This window comes from Chiloscyllium punctatum, chromosome 38, assembly GCF_047496795.1.
Source record: "Chiloscyllium punctatum isolate Juve2018m chromosome 38, sChiPun1.3, whole genome shotgun sequence".
Lineage (NCBI taxonomy): Eukaryota > Metazoa > Chordata > Chondrichthyes > Orectolobiformes > Hemiscylliidae > Chiloscyllium > Chiloscyllium punctatum.
The window spans coordinates 9330528-9346845 of NC_092776.1; the positions used below are offsets into that span (position 1 = coordinate 9330528).

Below are 16318 nucleotides of genomic sequence, written 5' to 3' on the forward strand. Positions count from 1 at the left end.
ACCGTGCCATTCAAATCCCTAGCCGCAAATCTTAAAATTGGTCAAGACCAGATATGATTAGATTTTTTTTAGATTAGATTACTTACAGTGTGGAAACAGGCCCTTCGGCCCAACAAGTCCACACCGCCCCGCCGAAGCGTAACCCACCCATACCCCTACATCTACATCTTACCTAACACTACGGGCAATTTAGCATGGCCAATTCACCTGACCTGCACATCTTTGGAGTGTGGGAGGAAACCGGAGCACCCGGAGGAAACCCACGCAGACACGGGGAGAACGTGCAAACTCCACACAGTCAGTCGCCTGAGGCGGGAATTGAACCCGGGTCTCCGGCGCTGCGAGGCAGCAGTGCTAACCACTGTGCCACTGTGATTGAAACCTAAGTAAATGGTTCCAATTGGAATACAATGCTGTATCAACTCATCCAAATTCATTCAACAGGTTGAGATTTTGAAAACTCCATATGGCTCCAACTCAATGAAATCTTGAGATTTTTCAAAAGATACTTAGAAGTACAATCACTGTGGTTCTTCTTCTGGGTTTCATTTGAAAAAGTGAATAGCATCTGCTGAATAAAAATTAAAACCTACAGTGTGGTTAGCTTCAGGATTTATGGTGCAGCGGTCAAAAAGTCAATCTCAGCACTGGATCTTGTATGGCTAAAATCACTGCATATCAGAAAATCCAACTATACAGGTGAACATTTTAAATCTGTTCTGCAGGATTAATGCAGGGAACTCCATTAAGCCGTATCTCATGGCTGTCGATCAGCAAAGCATTCAGAAATGTTCACTGTATTCGATGGCTGAGCTTACAAAAACCCAAGTGGTAACTCTAAAAACCTGTGTCCCAACTAAAAGAAAAAAAATTTCAAGACCGATCGAGAAACGACAACACAAGATTTCTTGTCTTTTTGTTTAATCATCTTCCTTGTGAAAACCCTTTTTTCTACATCAAAGAATTTAGCTGGATAAAATAATTCCAGAATAATATTCCAGTGAATATAAAGGGCTACATTTCAGTTCTTTAAGTACATTGCTGATGCAAATGTAGGCATGAAAAAGCTTGATGCAATACAAAGGGTGCAGAGAAATACAGTTTTAAAATCAAACAGTATTTGCCTTCTGTGCGAAGCAATTTGATGCCTACCTTGGCAGTGGTTTAAGTATTCTCAACTACTGATGATACAGTACACATACATTAATGCAATAGCTGACACTTTTGCTAAACATGTAAACCTGTATGTGCTTTTTAAAAACATTTAAACCAGCCCAGCAAACTGAAGAGAATGGGGAGGAAAAAAAGTATCCAAAAGGAAAAATCTTAAAACAAAGGTTAGGCTTCCAAAAGTGCCCAACACATCTATGTTGTGCCAGCAAATACCTGTGCGTTTTCCTTGTCGACAACGGCCAAGTCTACCTGTCATTTTAGATGTTACAGTAAATACACAAACTTTGGTTTGACCTAATGTAGTCAGGAGACATGGTGATAATTTTGCTCAACTGAGTGCAGAGTGGATCAGAACTACTACCAGATTCTATTAAAAAAGGATGCAACAACAGAAATATAGGAGTATTGCAGTTCAAATAAGTTTCTATGGCATCAGTGCTGGCTTATTGAATTTCAGTAAGTTGACCTCCTCTCACGGTGGTGTTTGCTAATGAAGTACTTGAAGAACTCATACACAGACCAGGCAATAGCTGTGGATGGCATCTGATAGATAACTCTGGCCTGAACTCCCTTAAAATATGCTGGGATACCACCCAGCCGGTAAACCGTCCTGAAGGCATTTGCCATGCCAGAAAGATGTCCACTGATGTTGAGGGAGTTTAGAGCCAGGGATTCCTGCGTGTTTAGTAGTGTTTTGCAAACGTCCAGTGGTGTTGTTACTGCTGCTGAGACAGCCCCGGCCATAGCCCCAGAGAGAACATGTGAGGAGGGGTTGTATTGTCTGTGCGGATTCAATTTCTCCTGCAGGAACTCATAAGTCATGAAATGAACTGCTTGGAAGGGGATGTTCATAGTCAGTTGGGTGGTGTAGCTCCGATAGAATGCTCCAGCCCCTTCAGTTTTCCACACTGTCCTCATGCAGTCCAAGACTCGTTTGTAGGGAGAGTTGTACATCTGCATCCTTTGTTTCACCACTACGCAGTTCAACAGGTTTAAAGGTTCCAGTTTGAAGACAATGGGAGCGGAGACAGGGTTTCCATGGCATCCCAGGTCACGTGCAGGCCATGTCAAAGAGAGATGGGTTAGAGCAACAAAAGCAGAACATTAAAACAAAGGGAGAAAATGGAAAACAAGTTAGTGAAACACATTTCAGCAATTTCTTTCCCCTACCCACCAGCCAGCTCAAAAACTGATCAATTTCTTTGGTTTCCAAATGTGAAGTTTCTCATCTTTTTTCGGATTAGTCTAGTTTATTACTTTTAGCCAAAACCGTTAGTGTGCAAAAGCAATGTACAATAAAAATTCAAATTAGAAATGCAGGAGCATAAGTAATTTAGTTCCTTCAGCCTATTTAGTTTAATAAAATATCTTTTGTGACCTATAATAAAATTCATGCCTTTACCAACATCCTTCAATAGCTTAGCTAACCAAAAATGCCTTACTGGTCTAGCACAAATCATAATTTGAATTCTGAAAGTACACGAACAAGCCATACTTGGCAGTCCTCAGCCTCAACTGTAAGCATAATTTCCCAGTTGGGTAGAAGCAGAGAAGTTGATTAAATAAAGTGTTCTTAAAAAAAGTAATACAAGAGATATTTTAGAAACAACCAGTTTGGAGATACATACCTGTGGAGCAGGTGGGAACTTGAATCTGGGTCTCCTGCCCAGAAGTAGGACACTACCACCATGCCACACGAACCCCTAAGGAGTTAATACATGCACTACCCTGAAATTGGCTTCATCTGTTGGTACCATGACAGATTTGCTTCCAAGCTGCAAATACTCTACCTTATTCACTTTGCCTCCTCTCCACGTTTAAATCCAATCAAAAACCCCGATTTGCCCCACTGTTGCACTTAAACTTTGATATAGGTCATACCCAAAATACTGCACTTTGAATTTTCATCTTAGACTTCAGGTAAAAGCTTCTGGTGCAAGCATTTCAAGTTACAAATGTTAACAGATGAAGCTGCCAACAGAAGCTCCTATTTCAACAGGAATAAGACAGTACCAGGGAAAGGAAGAGGAGAAACCAGTTAATTCAGCTGCTAATCTAGAGTTTTTAAAACAATGGAGGTAGTGGTCAAGCTTAAATCAATTTTAAAAATGATTTAAGCTGACTACAGGAGTTGGCAAACTTTGGGCAAATTTAAAAATGTCAACAGAAGTGCTGTTAATGACATGCTATCGGATTAATGCCAAACACTCCAGTCTCTTTTGAAGAGGACAAATCCAAAGCAATTAATTTTAAAATAGAAGAAAACAAATCCAAAAAAGAAAAGGAGTTCAAATATTTCTGTAATTAACACAGAAGCATGATACAGGTACAAAATCTACCAGTAACTGGTAAAAAGTCTACAGCTGTATGTAACATTTTAAACCCAGCCTGGCTTTCTATGCCTTTAGCAGCTGATCTCAAATACAGCAAGATGTTATACCTGTTATGGAGGGGATAACAAAGTTCAGCAACTATTAATGTCAAAGGATGGGGCAAGATTTGCTTGAGAAAGACAGTAATGCTCATGGCAAAAGTTCAAAGCCCTGCAGAAATCCTAACTTAAAATTTTTTATAAAATGACAAACTATTTGCAGAAGGCTCTTTTGCTCAACTGGCAAGAGTTTGCCCATTCATAGTCTGGTCAACAGCCAATGCAAAAGTAGATTATCCAGTGACAGATTTTTAAAAACATACATTTAGCAATTAAGAATTTAAGTTTAACAACAAACGCGTAACAGAGATGCTGCTGCTACATGTCACAATGTATGATGGACTTTGCAATTTAGTTCCCTAGTTACTAGTAGCTTTAAAAAGGTACTTCTTCCAAAGGGCAACTCATCAATTTGAAATTCCAGGCATACCAACCTCAATCCTTGGAATTGCCCAGCATTGTTGGACAGACTTCCAGCACAAAGCAGACAGTGTTCTTTCTGCAATCTTGTTCCTACAAACTGATCCAGTGCTATTATTTGTATTGCTCTTACATAAAATTGATTAACACTTCAGACTTATCAAAGCTGGAAAGGCTCCTGATTAGCTGTATAATCTGTACTACCAAGCCAATGGGTTTCCCCCACTAAGCCATAAGGGGGCTTTTTGTTTTAAAATAACTTATTCTAGCTTGCAGTATTTTGAAAGCTGCAAATACCTTTCAAAATAATTAATGACAGATTTGCTTTCTGGAAATAAAAATCCCAAAACACTTGACAATTATGGAACTAAAATTTGACAAGCCAACGAGGGAGATATTAAGTCATGAGTTTGTAAAAGAAATTGCTTTTTAAAAGAATTCTTTTGAAGAATGGGAGCTAGACCAAGAAACAAAGAGAGAATGATAGTGGTTATATTAGCTGTACGCATGATTGTTCATGGTAGATTCACTTTTCTGTTAAATTACTTGGGTAGTATTTGAATGGCTCCTGCAATCTGCAGATAGGAGCATGCCTGCCCATGACCCTCTTGGCTGTGTTACAATGACTTGAAGGACAATTAACACTTGTGTCAACAAAACATGAAGCTCAGTCAACTGCAATAAGTCTCATGCTCTTAAGAAAACTTTGGAATGATCAAGAGGTTTTGTTTGCAGAGACAACACATTCAGTAAATTCTTAAAACATTTATCTTTTCAAAATAACTGAGGGACTTTGCCTGTAAAGACAGTCAAATTAGAGCCAAGTTTCACGCTAATCTTCAGAAACTCTCCATGTGATGTTCTGAGGCTTTAAAATGATTTACCTCAAATCTTTCAGAGTAAACCACACATCTTTATTCATCTTAATGTACATAAGCTCTTGACGATTAGCATGCTAAATGCAGCAACCACTACATAGTTTTTTTTATAAGGCCTGATGTGTTAGGCCTAAACATGTTGCATATTTCAAAATGCAGGCAATTTCCAGTTTATTAAAAATTCACTATTTTGAAAGCTAAACAAAATTCTGAAAACAGGTCAGAATTTGTGAACATGTGACTTGTGGCATGCCTATTAGAATTGATGTGAGGAGTCACTTTAGGTTTGTCAGCTTAAAAATATTATTTCGAGTGCATTGCATAAATTTGAGACTGTACAGTTTGCTTACAAGCTAGACACACAACACCTGCCTCTTACAAAAGAGAATCTCAAACCATAATATCCAACGCTGTCACTCGGTTCTTGATAATAAGATTGCTATTCAATGCCAACATTAAGTATTCTGCTTCAGCTTACGCACATTTTTGTTTCAAGTACTGAAATGGCTGATAACTGGATCAGTGATCAAAAGAATTTTCAAACAAAATTCCTCACTCCAAATCATTTAAGGTTGTGAATGATACAACATAGGTGCATAAGACCATGGCCACATTCAGTGGTTGGGCTTGTATACCAACTTCCACAAGCCTATATGTTTGTGAAACATCAGAACAAACTTCCAAGACAGTAAGACTCATTAGAATAGAAAGCATTCAAAGTCAAATCAGTGAAACATGTCAGTTATAACAGATACTCATGCATGATATTTTAATTTGAGAAAAAGACAATTTAATCCAATAACATAAGGAAGGAGAACCAAGAAGTGGCCAGAATTAAATTGCAGACATTGTTGAAGTTTGTACCTGAGGAAATTTGATCCATCCAGTAAAATACAATTTACTTGAATGAGAACATTTTCACAACTGAAATTTCAGGGAAAAAAAAAGTAATAAGGGAGCCCCCCCTCTAAAATCAGTTTATTTACCTCTGCTGACAAACACTTGAATAGATAGTGGAGCAGAGCAATTATTGTGCCCTTCACAGCTGATCAGCCTATTAGCATGTACACTTAGGCACCTACATTGGGGGTGGGGGTGGGGGGTGGGGGGTGGGGGAAGGGAAGGTAAAAAAAAATCAGCAGATACATCAAAAGCATGCATGCAGCCAAGTCATTTGAAGTCAGGACAGCAAAGTGCTGTTTACATACTAAAGCAGAAATGGTTAGTAAAATAGAGGAAAAAGCTTTAGTTTTCTTCAAGATGAGTAGTGAATGTTAAAATATAGCTCAACTTGATCTAATTTCACAAGCAGTTGCAAAATCCCAAAAACCTACCTTTCCCCAAAGCTGCACCGAGGTTGAAGTGCCTTCACACAAAAGGACCTTTCTTTTACCAGCTGCACATTCCCTTCACCAGGTAACACTAAGCTATTTAAGAAGTGATCTTTTCTTTAAAAAGCTTGCTTTCTGAAGCCTTCTGCAACTTAACACCAATTTCCACTCATTTCAGCACCTGGTCATTACCTTGAACTTTTACTTTTTTTTAAAATTCCAGACAAATAAGGGAACACAAACTCAAGATTGCAATCCAACAAGCCACTTATGCTGAAATCTTGGTAAAATTAAAAAGGTGAACAAAGTGTTGGTCAGTGGAATGTATCTGCCAACACTGCAAAGTGTCAGTTTATGTTCTGCCTCTAGATGGAGCACTGAGTTACAGACTGAACTCAACAGTAGCAGCAAGCCAGACAAGCTGAAGTCAAAAATTCATTTCATCTACTGACCTGGTGTGAACCATGTCAGTTTTAGCTAAGTCAGCTTAACATTTAAAATTACAAAAGGAAACAACTTGGCAGACAGGCAAACTACAACAATTCATCTGCCTCACCCACAAAAAGTTACAATTTCATTCCCACGCACAGTTCAGTCTGACAGCTAACTTGTTCTTAAGCCTTTACGTGTACTCCCTACATTGGCAGAGATACCCATGTTAACTCCGTTCTTGAACGAATGCACATTTGATTGTGCTGCATTGTACAAAGGCCATTAACTTTGTACATTTACAATCGCCAAACAGAAAAGGATATCCATTAGGATAATTTCTTGGCAGAGACAGAAATACCAATATCCAAGAGCTTCAAAATACATTGAAATAAGGTGGATAGAATTTTTAAAAACTAGTTAAAACCTTTCCTATGAATATCAACTAGGCTGCAAGTTGCAATTTGACAAGATCTATTAACCAATGACAGCTGGTAAGAAAACTAACCACAAATACAATAGCTTTGTGGCAACAAACCTGCTTAGTACAAGTTGAGGGAGTTGGAGGTTTAAAAAAAACTACAAAATTGTCAAATACTTCAACAATTACTATACTGTCATGTAAAACTAAAATTCAACTAACAGAAGGCTGCAAATACAATTAAGTCATACAAGACATGCTCCTGCAACTCAAGTTGCCTGCAGAAAACCAAAGGGCATAAATAATTCAATAATCCTATCCTAACAATCAAATGCAAATTCAAAATACCAAAGTCTCAGTCTCATTTTTAAGTAGTGTTATTTTTGGCGAATAAATGCTTAAATGGCATGAACTGCCAAATTAGAACGATGTTAAATCAGAAAGAAAGAAAAAAAAAATCACTTCGGATAGGACTGAAGGATATACATTGCGCATGAGCCACTTCGGAATAGAACTGGAGAAAGCACAGGAAATGAATCAAAATCTTTACTGCTCTGATGGAAAGGGGAGAGCACAGATTAAACAGCGCCTCGACTACTATTAGATTCCCTAAAACCAACTGCAAAATGTAGGAAGTGGAGTGAAAGAAAAAGGCAGTAGAATGCAGCAGATGCAAAACACATTTTTAGCTTAGATGGCAAGTCATAAAAATAGACTTTACCTTACTGCTTCTAATGCCTGACGAAGCCCAATGCACCAGGTACCCCTTGAATGATTTTGAAAACTCTTTAAAAGGGACCTCAATCTAGAAACTTTAGTTACAAATCCTGAAAAAGGACTCCATTTCCTCTTTTCAGAAGTTTGCTTTAAACAGTGAGCACATGACAGAGGTACAGATCTGAATGGGTTTTGTGGACCATTGGTTTAAATGTTTGCCACAGATTACCAATGTCTCTTTAGGTCATAGTTTTACACAGTGTATTCAACTGAAGACATCACACATTTAAAATTTGAAGTAGCCCATTTATTAATCAGTAAATGAACCAGAAACAGTGGCGTAGCAGTCATGTCACAAGATGAATAATCCGGAGGCCCAAAATAATGCTGTGGGACAAGTGTTGCAATCTCAGCGGAGCAACTAATGGGAGTTTAACTTCAATTAATTGTACAATTGGAAGTTTCTCAGTAATGGAGGAGATCAAAAACTAAGCAACTGCCATGAAATGAATCTTGTTCACTGAAGTCCTTCCGGCAATGAAATCTGCCATCTTTAAAGTATGGCCTACACCAGACTCCAGACCAACAGCAATGTGGTTGGCCCAAAACTGTCCTCTGAAATAGAGTCAGGTCATACAGCATGGAAACTGACATGTCCAACTAGTCCACACTGACCATATTCACAAACGACTGCCACTTGCCTGAGCTTGGCCAATATCCCTCCAAATCTTTACTATTCATGCATTTATCCAAATGACTTCAACGCCATAACTAACTGCATCCATCACTCCCCTTGACAGTTCATTCCATACAAACCACTAAAAAGTTGCCCTTCTCACTTTTAATTATGCCCCCTAGTTTTCAACTCCCCTTAAGGTGAATAGCAAAGTCTTTTCTCTATGCCCCTTTGATGTTATAAGCCTCCAAAAGGTCACATCTCAACCTCCTAATCATGGGGAGCTGGGGGGGGGGGGGGGGGGAACCCCCCAAACTCTTTACCTCAAACCCTCTGTTCCCAACATCCAGGGAAATCTTACCTGAAACACTTTCCAATTTAATACCATCCTTCCTATAACAGTGCAACTAGAACTGCATGCAGTACTGCAGAAAAGGCCTCCCAACGTCCTGCATAACCTGAACAAGACAACTCAACTCTGATACTTACAAATCAGAGAGCAATACAGAAAGCACCAAATGATTTAACTACCCTGTCTGCCTGTAATACATATTTCACATTGTGTACCTAAACCCACAGGGGCCTACCATTAATTGTACAAGTCCTGCCCTTGTTTGTTTGATCAAATTTTAATACCTCACATTTATCCAAATTAAACTCCAAATGCCACTCCTCAACCCACTGACCCAATCAAGATCTCTTTTAATCTTGATAACAAACTTCATTGTCCACTATAAATAACCAATTTTGGTGTCACCTGCAAACTTAGTAACCAAGCCTCCTACATTCTACATGTACTTGCACTCTACAAATGCTGACTTGCCAGTGATACTTAATCCCAGGAAAAGGTTAAATCAAACTTCAGGGAGCAATTTAAGTGATTGAATAAGAGCCTTTCACAACATCCCAAAGCATTTTACGGCCAGTCCAGCATATAAAGTGCAAATCACTGAAGTACAGAAAACTCAGCTTCAATTTGTGCACACAAGCTCCTACAGACTAAGTTAGGTTGTAGGATGTAAAACTTGGTCAGAACACTCCAATTCTTTGAATGATTACAAGATCTTATGCTGACCAGAGGGGCCATACAGTTAGATTTATTACTTTGTGCAAAAGATGGACCTCTGTCATGAATATTCCCTCAGTACTTAACTGTAAGGTCAGTCTTGATTTTTTTTGCACTCCAATCTTAAGTCTGGCTTGAAACCATAACCTAACAAAAGCAGGAATACGACCAAATGAGCCATGGTTGACAATGGCAAAGGGGCAAAAAGGGCATGAAAATAGCTCCAGTATATAAGAGTTAGCTTCATTACACTTTTCAAAATCAAGAATTGCACCCATGCAATGTTACTAGAAAGAAAACCACCCACATTTCTTGCTCCAAAAAGACAATTAGCCAGGAACACACTGCAATGTCAGCCAATTAATTGCAAGCGGTCTTGGTAAATTCTGAAATATGCAGAAGTACAAGTTGGTTTTACATTCAACGTACCTGCGCCATATTTAAGTCAAAAGCAATAGCAGAAAATCTTACAGTTAGACTTTTTAACCTTGTTAACATTACCTTCAGCAGGGTTCATGGCTGCATCATGAAACAAAGTCGCCACACATCCTGCTGCACCTGCAAAAGAAACTCCACACGTGAGTATGGGTGAAGGTCACCCAGAGCTAATGAGACTACCGGGGAAAACTGCACCCTCAACATCAAGAGTGCAAAATAAGATTACAGCAACTTCAACCAGGTGAAAACATGTTGAGTACACACCAGACTTTAATACAGGCGACAAGAAATGTTACTATTTTGATCACAGTTGGGTGCATCAAATCCAAGCATTTCCTTTCTGATATCCATACATTAGGAAACTGTTCACAACTGTGAGCAGTAACCTCACCCATAGATCCATCCTAGTAGAGAGGAACAGGATAGGGGAGAAATATTTGATTAAGTTTAATTTTAGTAACTACATCTACAAAACTCCCAATTAAAAATTTAAAATTTACTGATGAATAACTCAGTTAACCTTTTCTCTTCACCTGCAACACTTGTCAGTGAACTTGCATGAGCTGTCAACAGCACACACAGCAATTCAAACAGGGTAAAAACAATAACTGCAGATGCTGGAAACCAAATTCTGGATTAGTGGTGCTGGAAGAGCACAGCAGTTCAGGCAGCATCCAAGGAGCAGCGAAATCAATGCTGCCTGAACTGCTGTGCTCTTCCAGCACCACTAACCCAGCAATTCAAACATGCCAATTTTTAATACCATGCATCTAATTTCTATAAAGTACCCTGTGAAGAGGAACATACTTCCGGCCAAGCAGAGGAACATACTGCAGTTCCCATTGCGCCGGTTGGATTTCTGAATCCAAGAACTGGGTAACCTCAAGTTATGAGGTAATGAACTTGGAAAGCATCCGTTTCATCAACTGACTGGTAGCAATTTCCAAATAAAGTGACAGCAGCTGATGCTCTAAGATGATGGAGATCAACACCACCAGGTAGATGAATAGTCATGTCCGAGTTGCATGTGCAGACATGCACATGCAAATGGGATGGAGAGGAGGGGAGGGAAAGATGAGCTCTCTGGACCTTGATCATTAACCTGCTGGATGTTTGAGAGAATGAGGACATGTGTCAAATAAATAGCCATTGGAGAGTCTGCCCAATGACAGCCAGAACTCACTTTGCATCAAGGCAGATTTAACTGAGACGAGCAAAACACTCACTTCTGCTTAACATTAGGAATCTTGTTATTAGATATTTGCTACATTCTATTCAAAATTTACATTACAACATTAGCAAAGGATGAGAACTATTCAATGGAGTGCATCAGGCTCAACTTTAGAACCTTGGTCCAAAGCTGAAAGTAGCCATGGTTCATTCTCCAACAGTTGTAAGTGGCTCACAAGTGCAAATGTGTTCTGGTAGTTATCAGCAGCTCCCAGTTAACCAGTGGTTTGGAAAAAGAACTCCAAATACCAGAACTTCAGGAGTCAGAAACATCTGATATGAGGAGCTTAAAGATCTTGCTGTCCCAGTTTAAAATATCATTGTATGAGATTAGCTTTCCCATAGCCCAGCAAGAAAATACACACCTAAAAATTACATGACATGATTACATGTCCAATAGAGTTAGCATTTAAATGTTCAAAGCAGCCCCTCAAAGTTAGGGCTCTGAAGATTCTCCAGTTAAATCCACTGATCTTGGAAAAAGATATCAAACAAGAAACCATCAGTGCTTTACTTACCAAACATTATAACCTGAAAAATTAAAATATGGACAAGGAGGGATGGGAGAGTAAGAGCAACTCAATATGAAATGCTAATAGTTATAGCAAGACACAAATATAAGTTTATGCAAGGACCAGACTACATTGTGAAATATTAATATGCAAGGTTTATTTGCTCCTCCCATTTAGAAAATGTCTAATTATTGCAGATTATGTTAGCAAGCAAAGACAAGATAACAGAGTGCAGGATGCATAGAATTTTAATATTATGGGAGGTTGAAAATTTAGAAACTTAAGTCAGCCAGAGTATTGAGGGAAACAATGATAAAAAACATGGGGGGGGAAAAAAAAGTGTTATTTTTGGACAGATGGATGAGTGGGTGGAATGAAGATCTACATACGAGGGTACATGTTACATAGGGCAACATCACACTTGACTCATGGGGTACTGAACTACAGGAACACAGCCGGTTAGTTAATGAGCAATGCAGAAACTCAAGACAGCATGCCAAAGACCATTCTAAAACTTCATTGCTCAAGACAACTTTCACAAAAAGGACTTTAAAAGAAAGGATGCACCACTAGATGGGAGCATAGCTTATTCTACAAGTCTTAAATTTACTTATAATGATCTGCTCTGGAGAAAGCATGCTTGGGATATCAAGGAAAAAAGGAAGGAGACAGGGAGGAAAAGAAAACTGAAGGGAAATGGGGGCAAGGAGAAGTGAGAGAGATCACCTATTTGTCGACTAGAATTCAAGTAATTAATACAAAGAGATATGCACTGCCTCTATAGCCAAAAAAAGGTTAGAGGCAAATAAAAGGGTAGCATTTAAGTTGGTAAAAGTTGATATAGTAAAACCAAATCATTGTTTGACCAGAATTTAATGACTGAATTAACACAGATGGGGTAAGAGCACAGAATAGCACAAGTGATCATCCTCAGACTAACTCATTTTTCTTGACAAGTCAAATCTGCTCTATAAAATGGAAAAAACATGCAGAGTTTCCACTCCAATAATTTATCCAACTTCACCTTTTCTACTGTGTACTTAAGTCACGAGTTAGTAAAAAAAAAACAAATCTGTAATATAAAGTTCATTCGTAAACTAGAGTGCTTAGATTGCTACTGTACCCAAATTATGAACACTTGATTTTTACCAAGAGGATAGTGAATATTGTGAAGTGTCAAAAGCAATACAACATTATGAACGCAGTCACGACCATGAATATAAAATATGAACTATGGCACAGAGGTTTTTAAACTACATAGATTCAATTTTGCTTTAACCTCAATTTCCTAAACTGAATGACCATTTGGCCTAACTTACGTTCCACTTGAGCCTCCAACCACCTTGATTAATCTCACCCCAACATATACACTTCATACTCCCTCATGGAGTTAAGCAGTCCCCTACATTGTATCTGTCTCACTGCCAAGCAGAAGCGAGTTTCACATGACATGGTCACATTTTTCTTTTCAAAAACTTTACACTTTGGGCCATTACTCAAGACATGAAAATATCCAAATAAATCATTTGGGCTGTTGGCAGGAAACATATCATGGACACAAGTTCTCTAATATATAGCATAGTGAACAAAAGACATTGTAGAGGTAAACTAGAATCACAAATAGCACAACATCAAGTAGTGCACTATGTTTGGCTGAATTCTAATTGGGCCCCAACACTTATTCCCTGTTCAGAGACAAGTGTTAAACTAAGTTACATCACAGCAATGAACTTAAAGCAAGGCTAGAAAAAGACTAACATGCTTACAGGAAAGCAGATTAGAAGATTTAAAACCAGGACAGCAAAAGTAGTTTTCAGCATTAGGTGAACATTCTGGTCAAGGCACCTGCACAGAGTATTAAGAGATTACATGAAAGAAACAAATGGGAAGAAGGGGCACAAGGATGCTTAACTGTAGAAGAATCACTGAAGTAGTAATTAATACCATTAGCTATGTGACTATTGCCACCTGGATGGATGGTATCACTCAGTGTCTTTTTAATTTTTTCATAGCACGCAAAGTAGAGGGCATGTGCCGGCCCTGCACCAGTGGCAGTCACATTTAATCCCCTCATTGGCCTCCAAAATCCTTCAGTGCGGACAATCCTCTTCAACGCATCCATTACATTCCTATACCGGGCAGCAGGATCTGGCTGTAGGCTCTGCATTCGTGTCTGAAATCAAAAAGAAGAAATGTTTAAAGCAACTGCAAAACCAAACATGTCTGAACTACAGCAGAAATGTCTTAAAATAAAGTAGAAACAACTCCGCATTAGCTACTGATCTGATGGAATAAACAAGTTTTGACAGTATTTAGAACTATTCAGACTTTGAAAGAACAAAAATCTTTCCAACAAAATAAATTTGATGTTCACCAATCTGGTGCTCAGACAGAGCCTACTTATTCAAGTTTTTTTTAAATTTACATTTTGCAAATTTTCCCATGTTCTCCACCGGCAGTAAAGAAACAAATTGCATACATCAGCGTCAACAGAAATCTAGCCTAAAACAAAATTAACACACTTCAGAGGCCAGAAATTTGTAGTTAAAAAAAAAAACCATGAAATAAAAAAACGTAGTAGCCATGGAGATGATACAGAACTGGTTAAAGATCGGATTTGAAACACTTCATAGAGACAGTGCTTGAGCTACGAGTATTTCCAGTATTAACTGTTTATATTTAGAGTAATAGAGTTTAGTTACATATTTCAGTTCCCCAAAGAGAAGTTTTGAACACAAATTCTTTGTTTCCTGCTCACCAGAAAATAAAGAAACTCCCAGTTCAAAAGATTAGAGTATCTTGCCAAGCATGTTTAAATCTAGGCAAACTGTTGAGTGGATAGAGGAATATTCTACTGATGCGTGCACGTGTGGTTAACCAGAGCCTGGAAAACTTGAGGATTGTCCTGTATTCACTGTTGTAATACAGACTGAGTATTTTTTTTTGAAGAGTAAAAAAAATCCCAATGGCAATGGAAGGAGCTTGTTAGGCTCTTGCCCTACATCAGATGGAAACGCAGTACTTGCCATAGGAGAAATTAAAAACAAGTGCTTTGAGCCAACCAAGTAATAATTACTCCAGCTTTAAACAGTCATGTACATAACAATCAACATACTAGTTTGTTATACTGGATCTGTAGGCACTTGGTTAATCTTGACTACACAGGTATGATTTGCAACATGTTTGTTCTCCATGTGAATTGTCTTACCTGAGCCATCACTTTTCATGTAATCCTAACAGGCAAATGTGGCAACGTTAGTCAAAAAAAGAGCATGCACCAATGCAAGCTAGGTGTGTGTAAATAAAGGAAAAAGATCCATTGACAGATAATGTTCCAGCTATGACTTTGCAAGCAAAAAGCAAGCAGAAGTAGTGACAACAATGGTCAATTCATCCTCAAACAAAGCACAAAATCTAGCTCCCTGGCTGTTGCTCAGATGATTTTTGGCTTCAATGATTAGTTGAAGCCCAAGCCTCTATAGACTGCATAATACCACACTGCCTCAGCTTTTTTCAATCAAGTACCTTAAAATATAATACTAATGTGCACAAGTCACACTTACAAAATGAAAAGTTTTGTTAAATTCTTTGCAAACTATTCATCACACATCCTTAACAGAAAAATCACAACATTAGGTGACAAAATACAGTTCCTACATTTGAGAAATTATGATTCAAGAATTGTATTGGTGTAGCAATTAAATCTTTCACATTGCTATCTTTTCCATCACTACACAATTTATTCCAACTTGGTGGCCCCAAATCCAAACCTAATTACTTGGCTCAAACTGCATTTTAAGTGGCAATAAAAATCATTGATCATACTTGGCTTCATCTTATCTTAACTCCATATTCAAGTTCTATAGAGTATATTCAAGTAATATTCTCAATTCACAAAACAATCATGCTACCCCATGACACTTCCAGAACATTAAAGCAATGGAACTGGTTCTTTTAAGAATCATGCAGGTTTTTGACGATAATAGAACTTAAGTCATCTTAAAAGGTATGTAGTTTTTGATCATTCCAAGGAATCTCCATTTCAATTATAATTTGATTAAAGTCACAAGATCTTTGTTTCTGTTGCACTCAGACAGAAAACACACCAAACATCCCAACCAAAAAACAGGTGTGTTGGCTTTGAGTGAAGTGATAGGGCAAAGAAAAAAAAGTCAAGGTAGATAACACAAGGTGGTAGGCAAAAGTGGGTAATGTAGATACTGGAAATTAGAGTCAAGATTAGTGGTGCAGGAAAAGCACAGGTCAGACAGCATCCGCTGAGCAGGAAAGAAAAAAAGTGACGTTGCGGACAAAAGCCCTTCATCAGGAAAGGTGGTAGTCAACAAGAATACACAAAAAACCATGAACTGCAGGACACCAATGACTTCTACAAGCATGTAAAATAAATAACCAGTTTAAGCTTATTTTATTTTTGTGGTTCAAGGCAATACCCACACTTACAGAAACAATAAGCTAATAGGTCAGTTCTGCTATAACATGGTAGTTGCATTCCCATTCAAAACCAGTGTTAAGAAAAATCACATAATAGCAACACCATTTAAAACGCATGGGGCTGAAATTACATTCTAACTAACA

At 38.3% G+C, this 16318-nt stretch overlaps 1 protein-coding gene across 1 annotated transcript in view; it reads right to left on the reverse strand.

Annotated features, from left to right (window-relative positions):
- Positions 1-904: 904 nt before the first annotated feature.
- The window catches only part of slc25a28 (solute carrier family 25 member 28), a 45270-nt gene continuing 29856 nt past the window's right edge, over positions 905-16318 (reverse strand). Inside the window, exons 2-4 of the mRNA XM_072557127.1 lie at positions 13667-13895; positions 10044-10100; positions 905-2147 (exon numbers count right to left, since the gene is read on the reverse strand). Of these exons, the coding sequence (XP_072413228.1) occupies positions 1627-2147; positions 10044-10100; positions 13667-13895 (807 nt within the window). The 3' untranslated portion in view covers positions 905-1626. The remainder of the gene's footprint in view (positions 2148-10043; positions 10101-13666; positions 13896-16318) is intronic.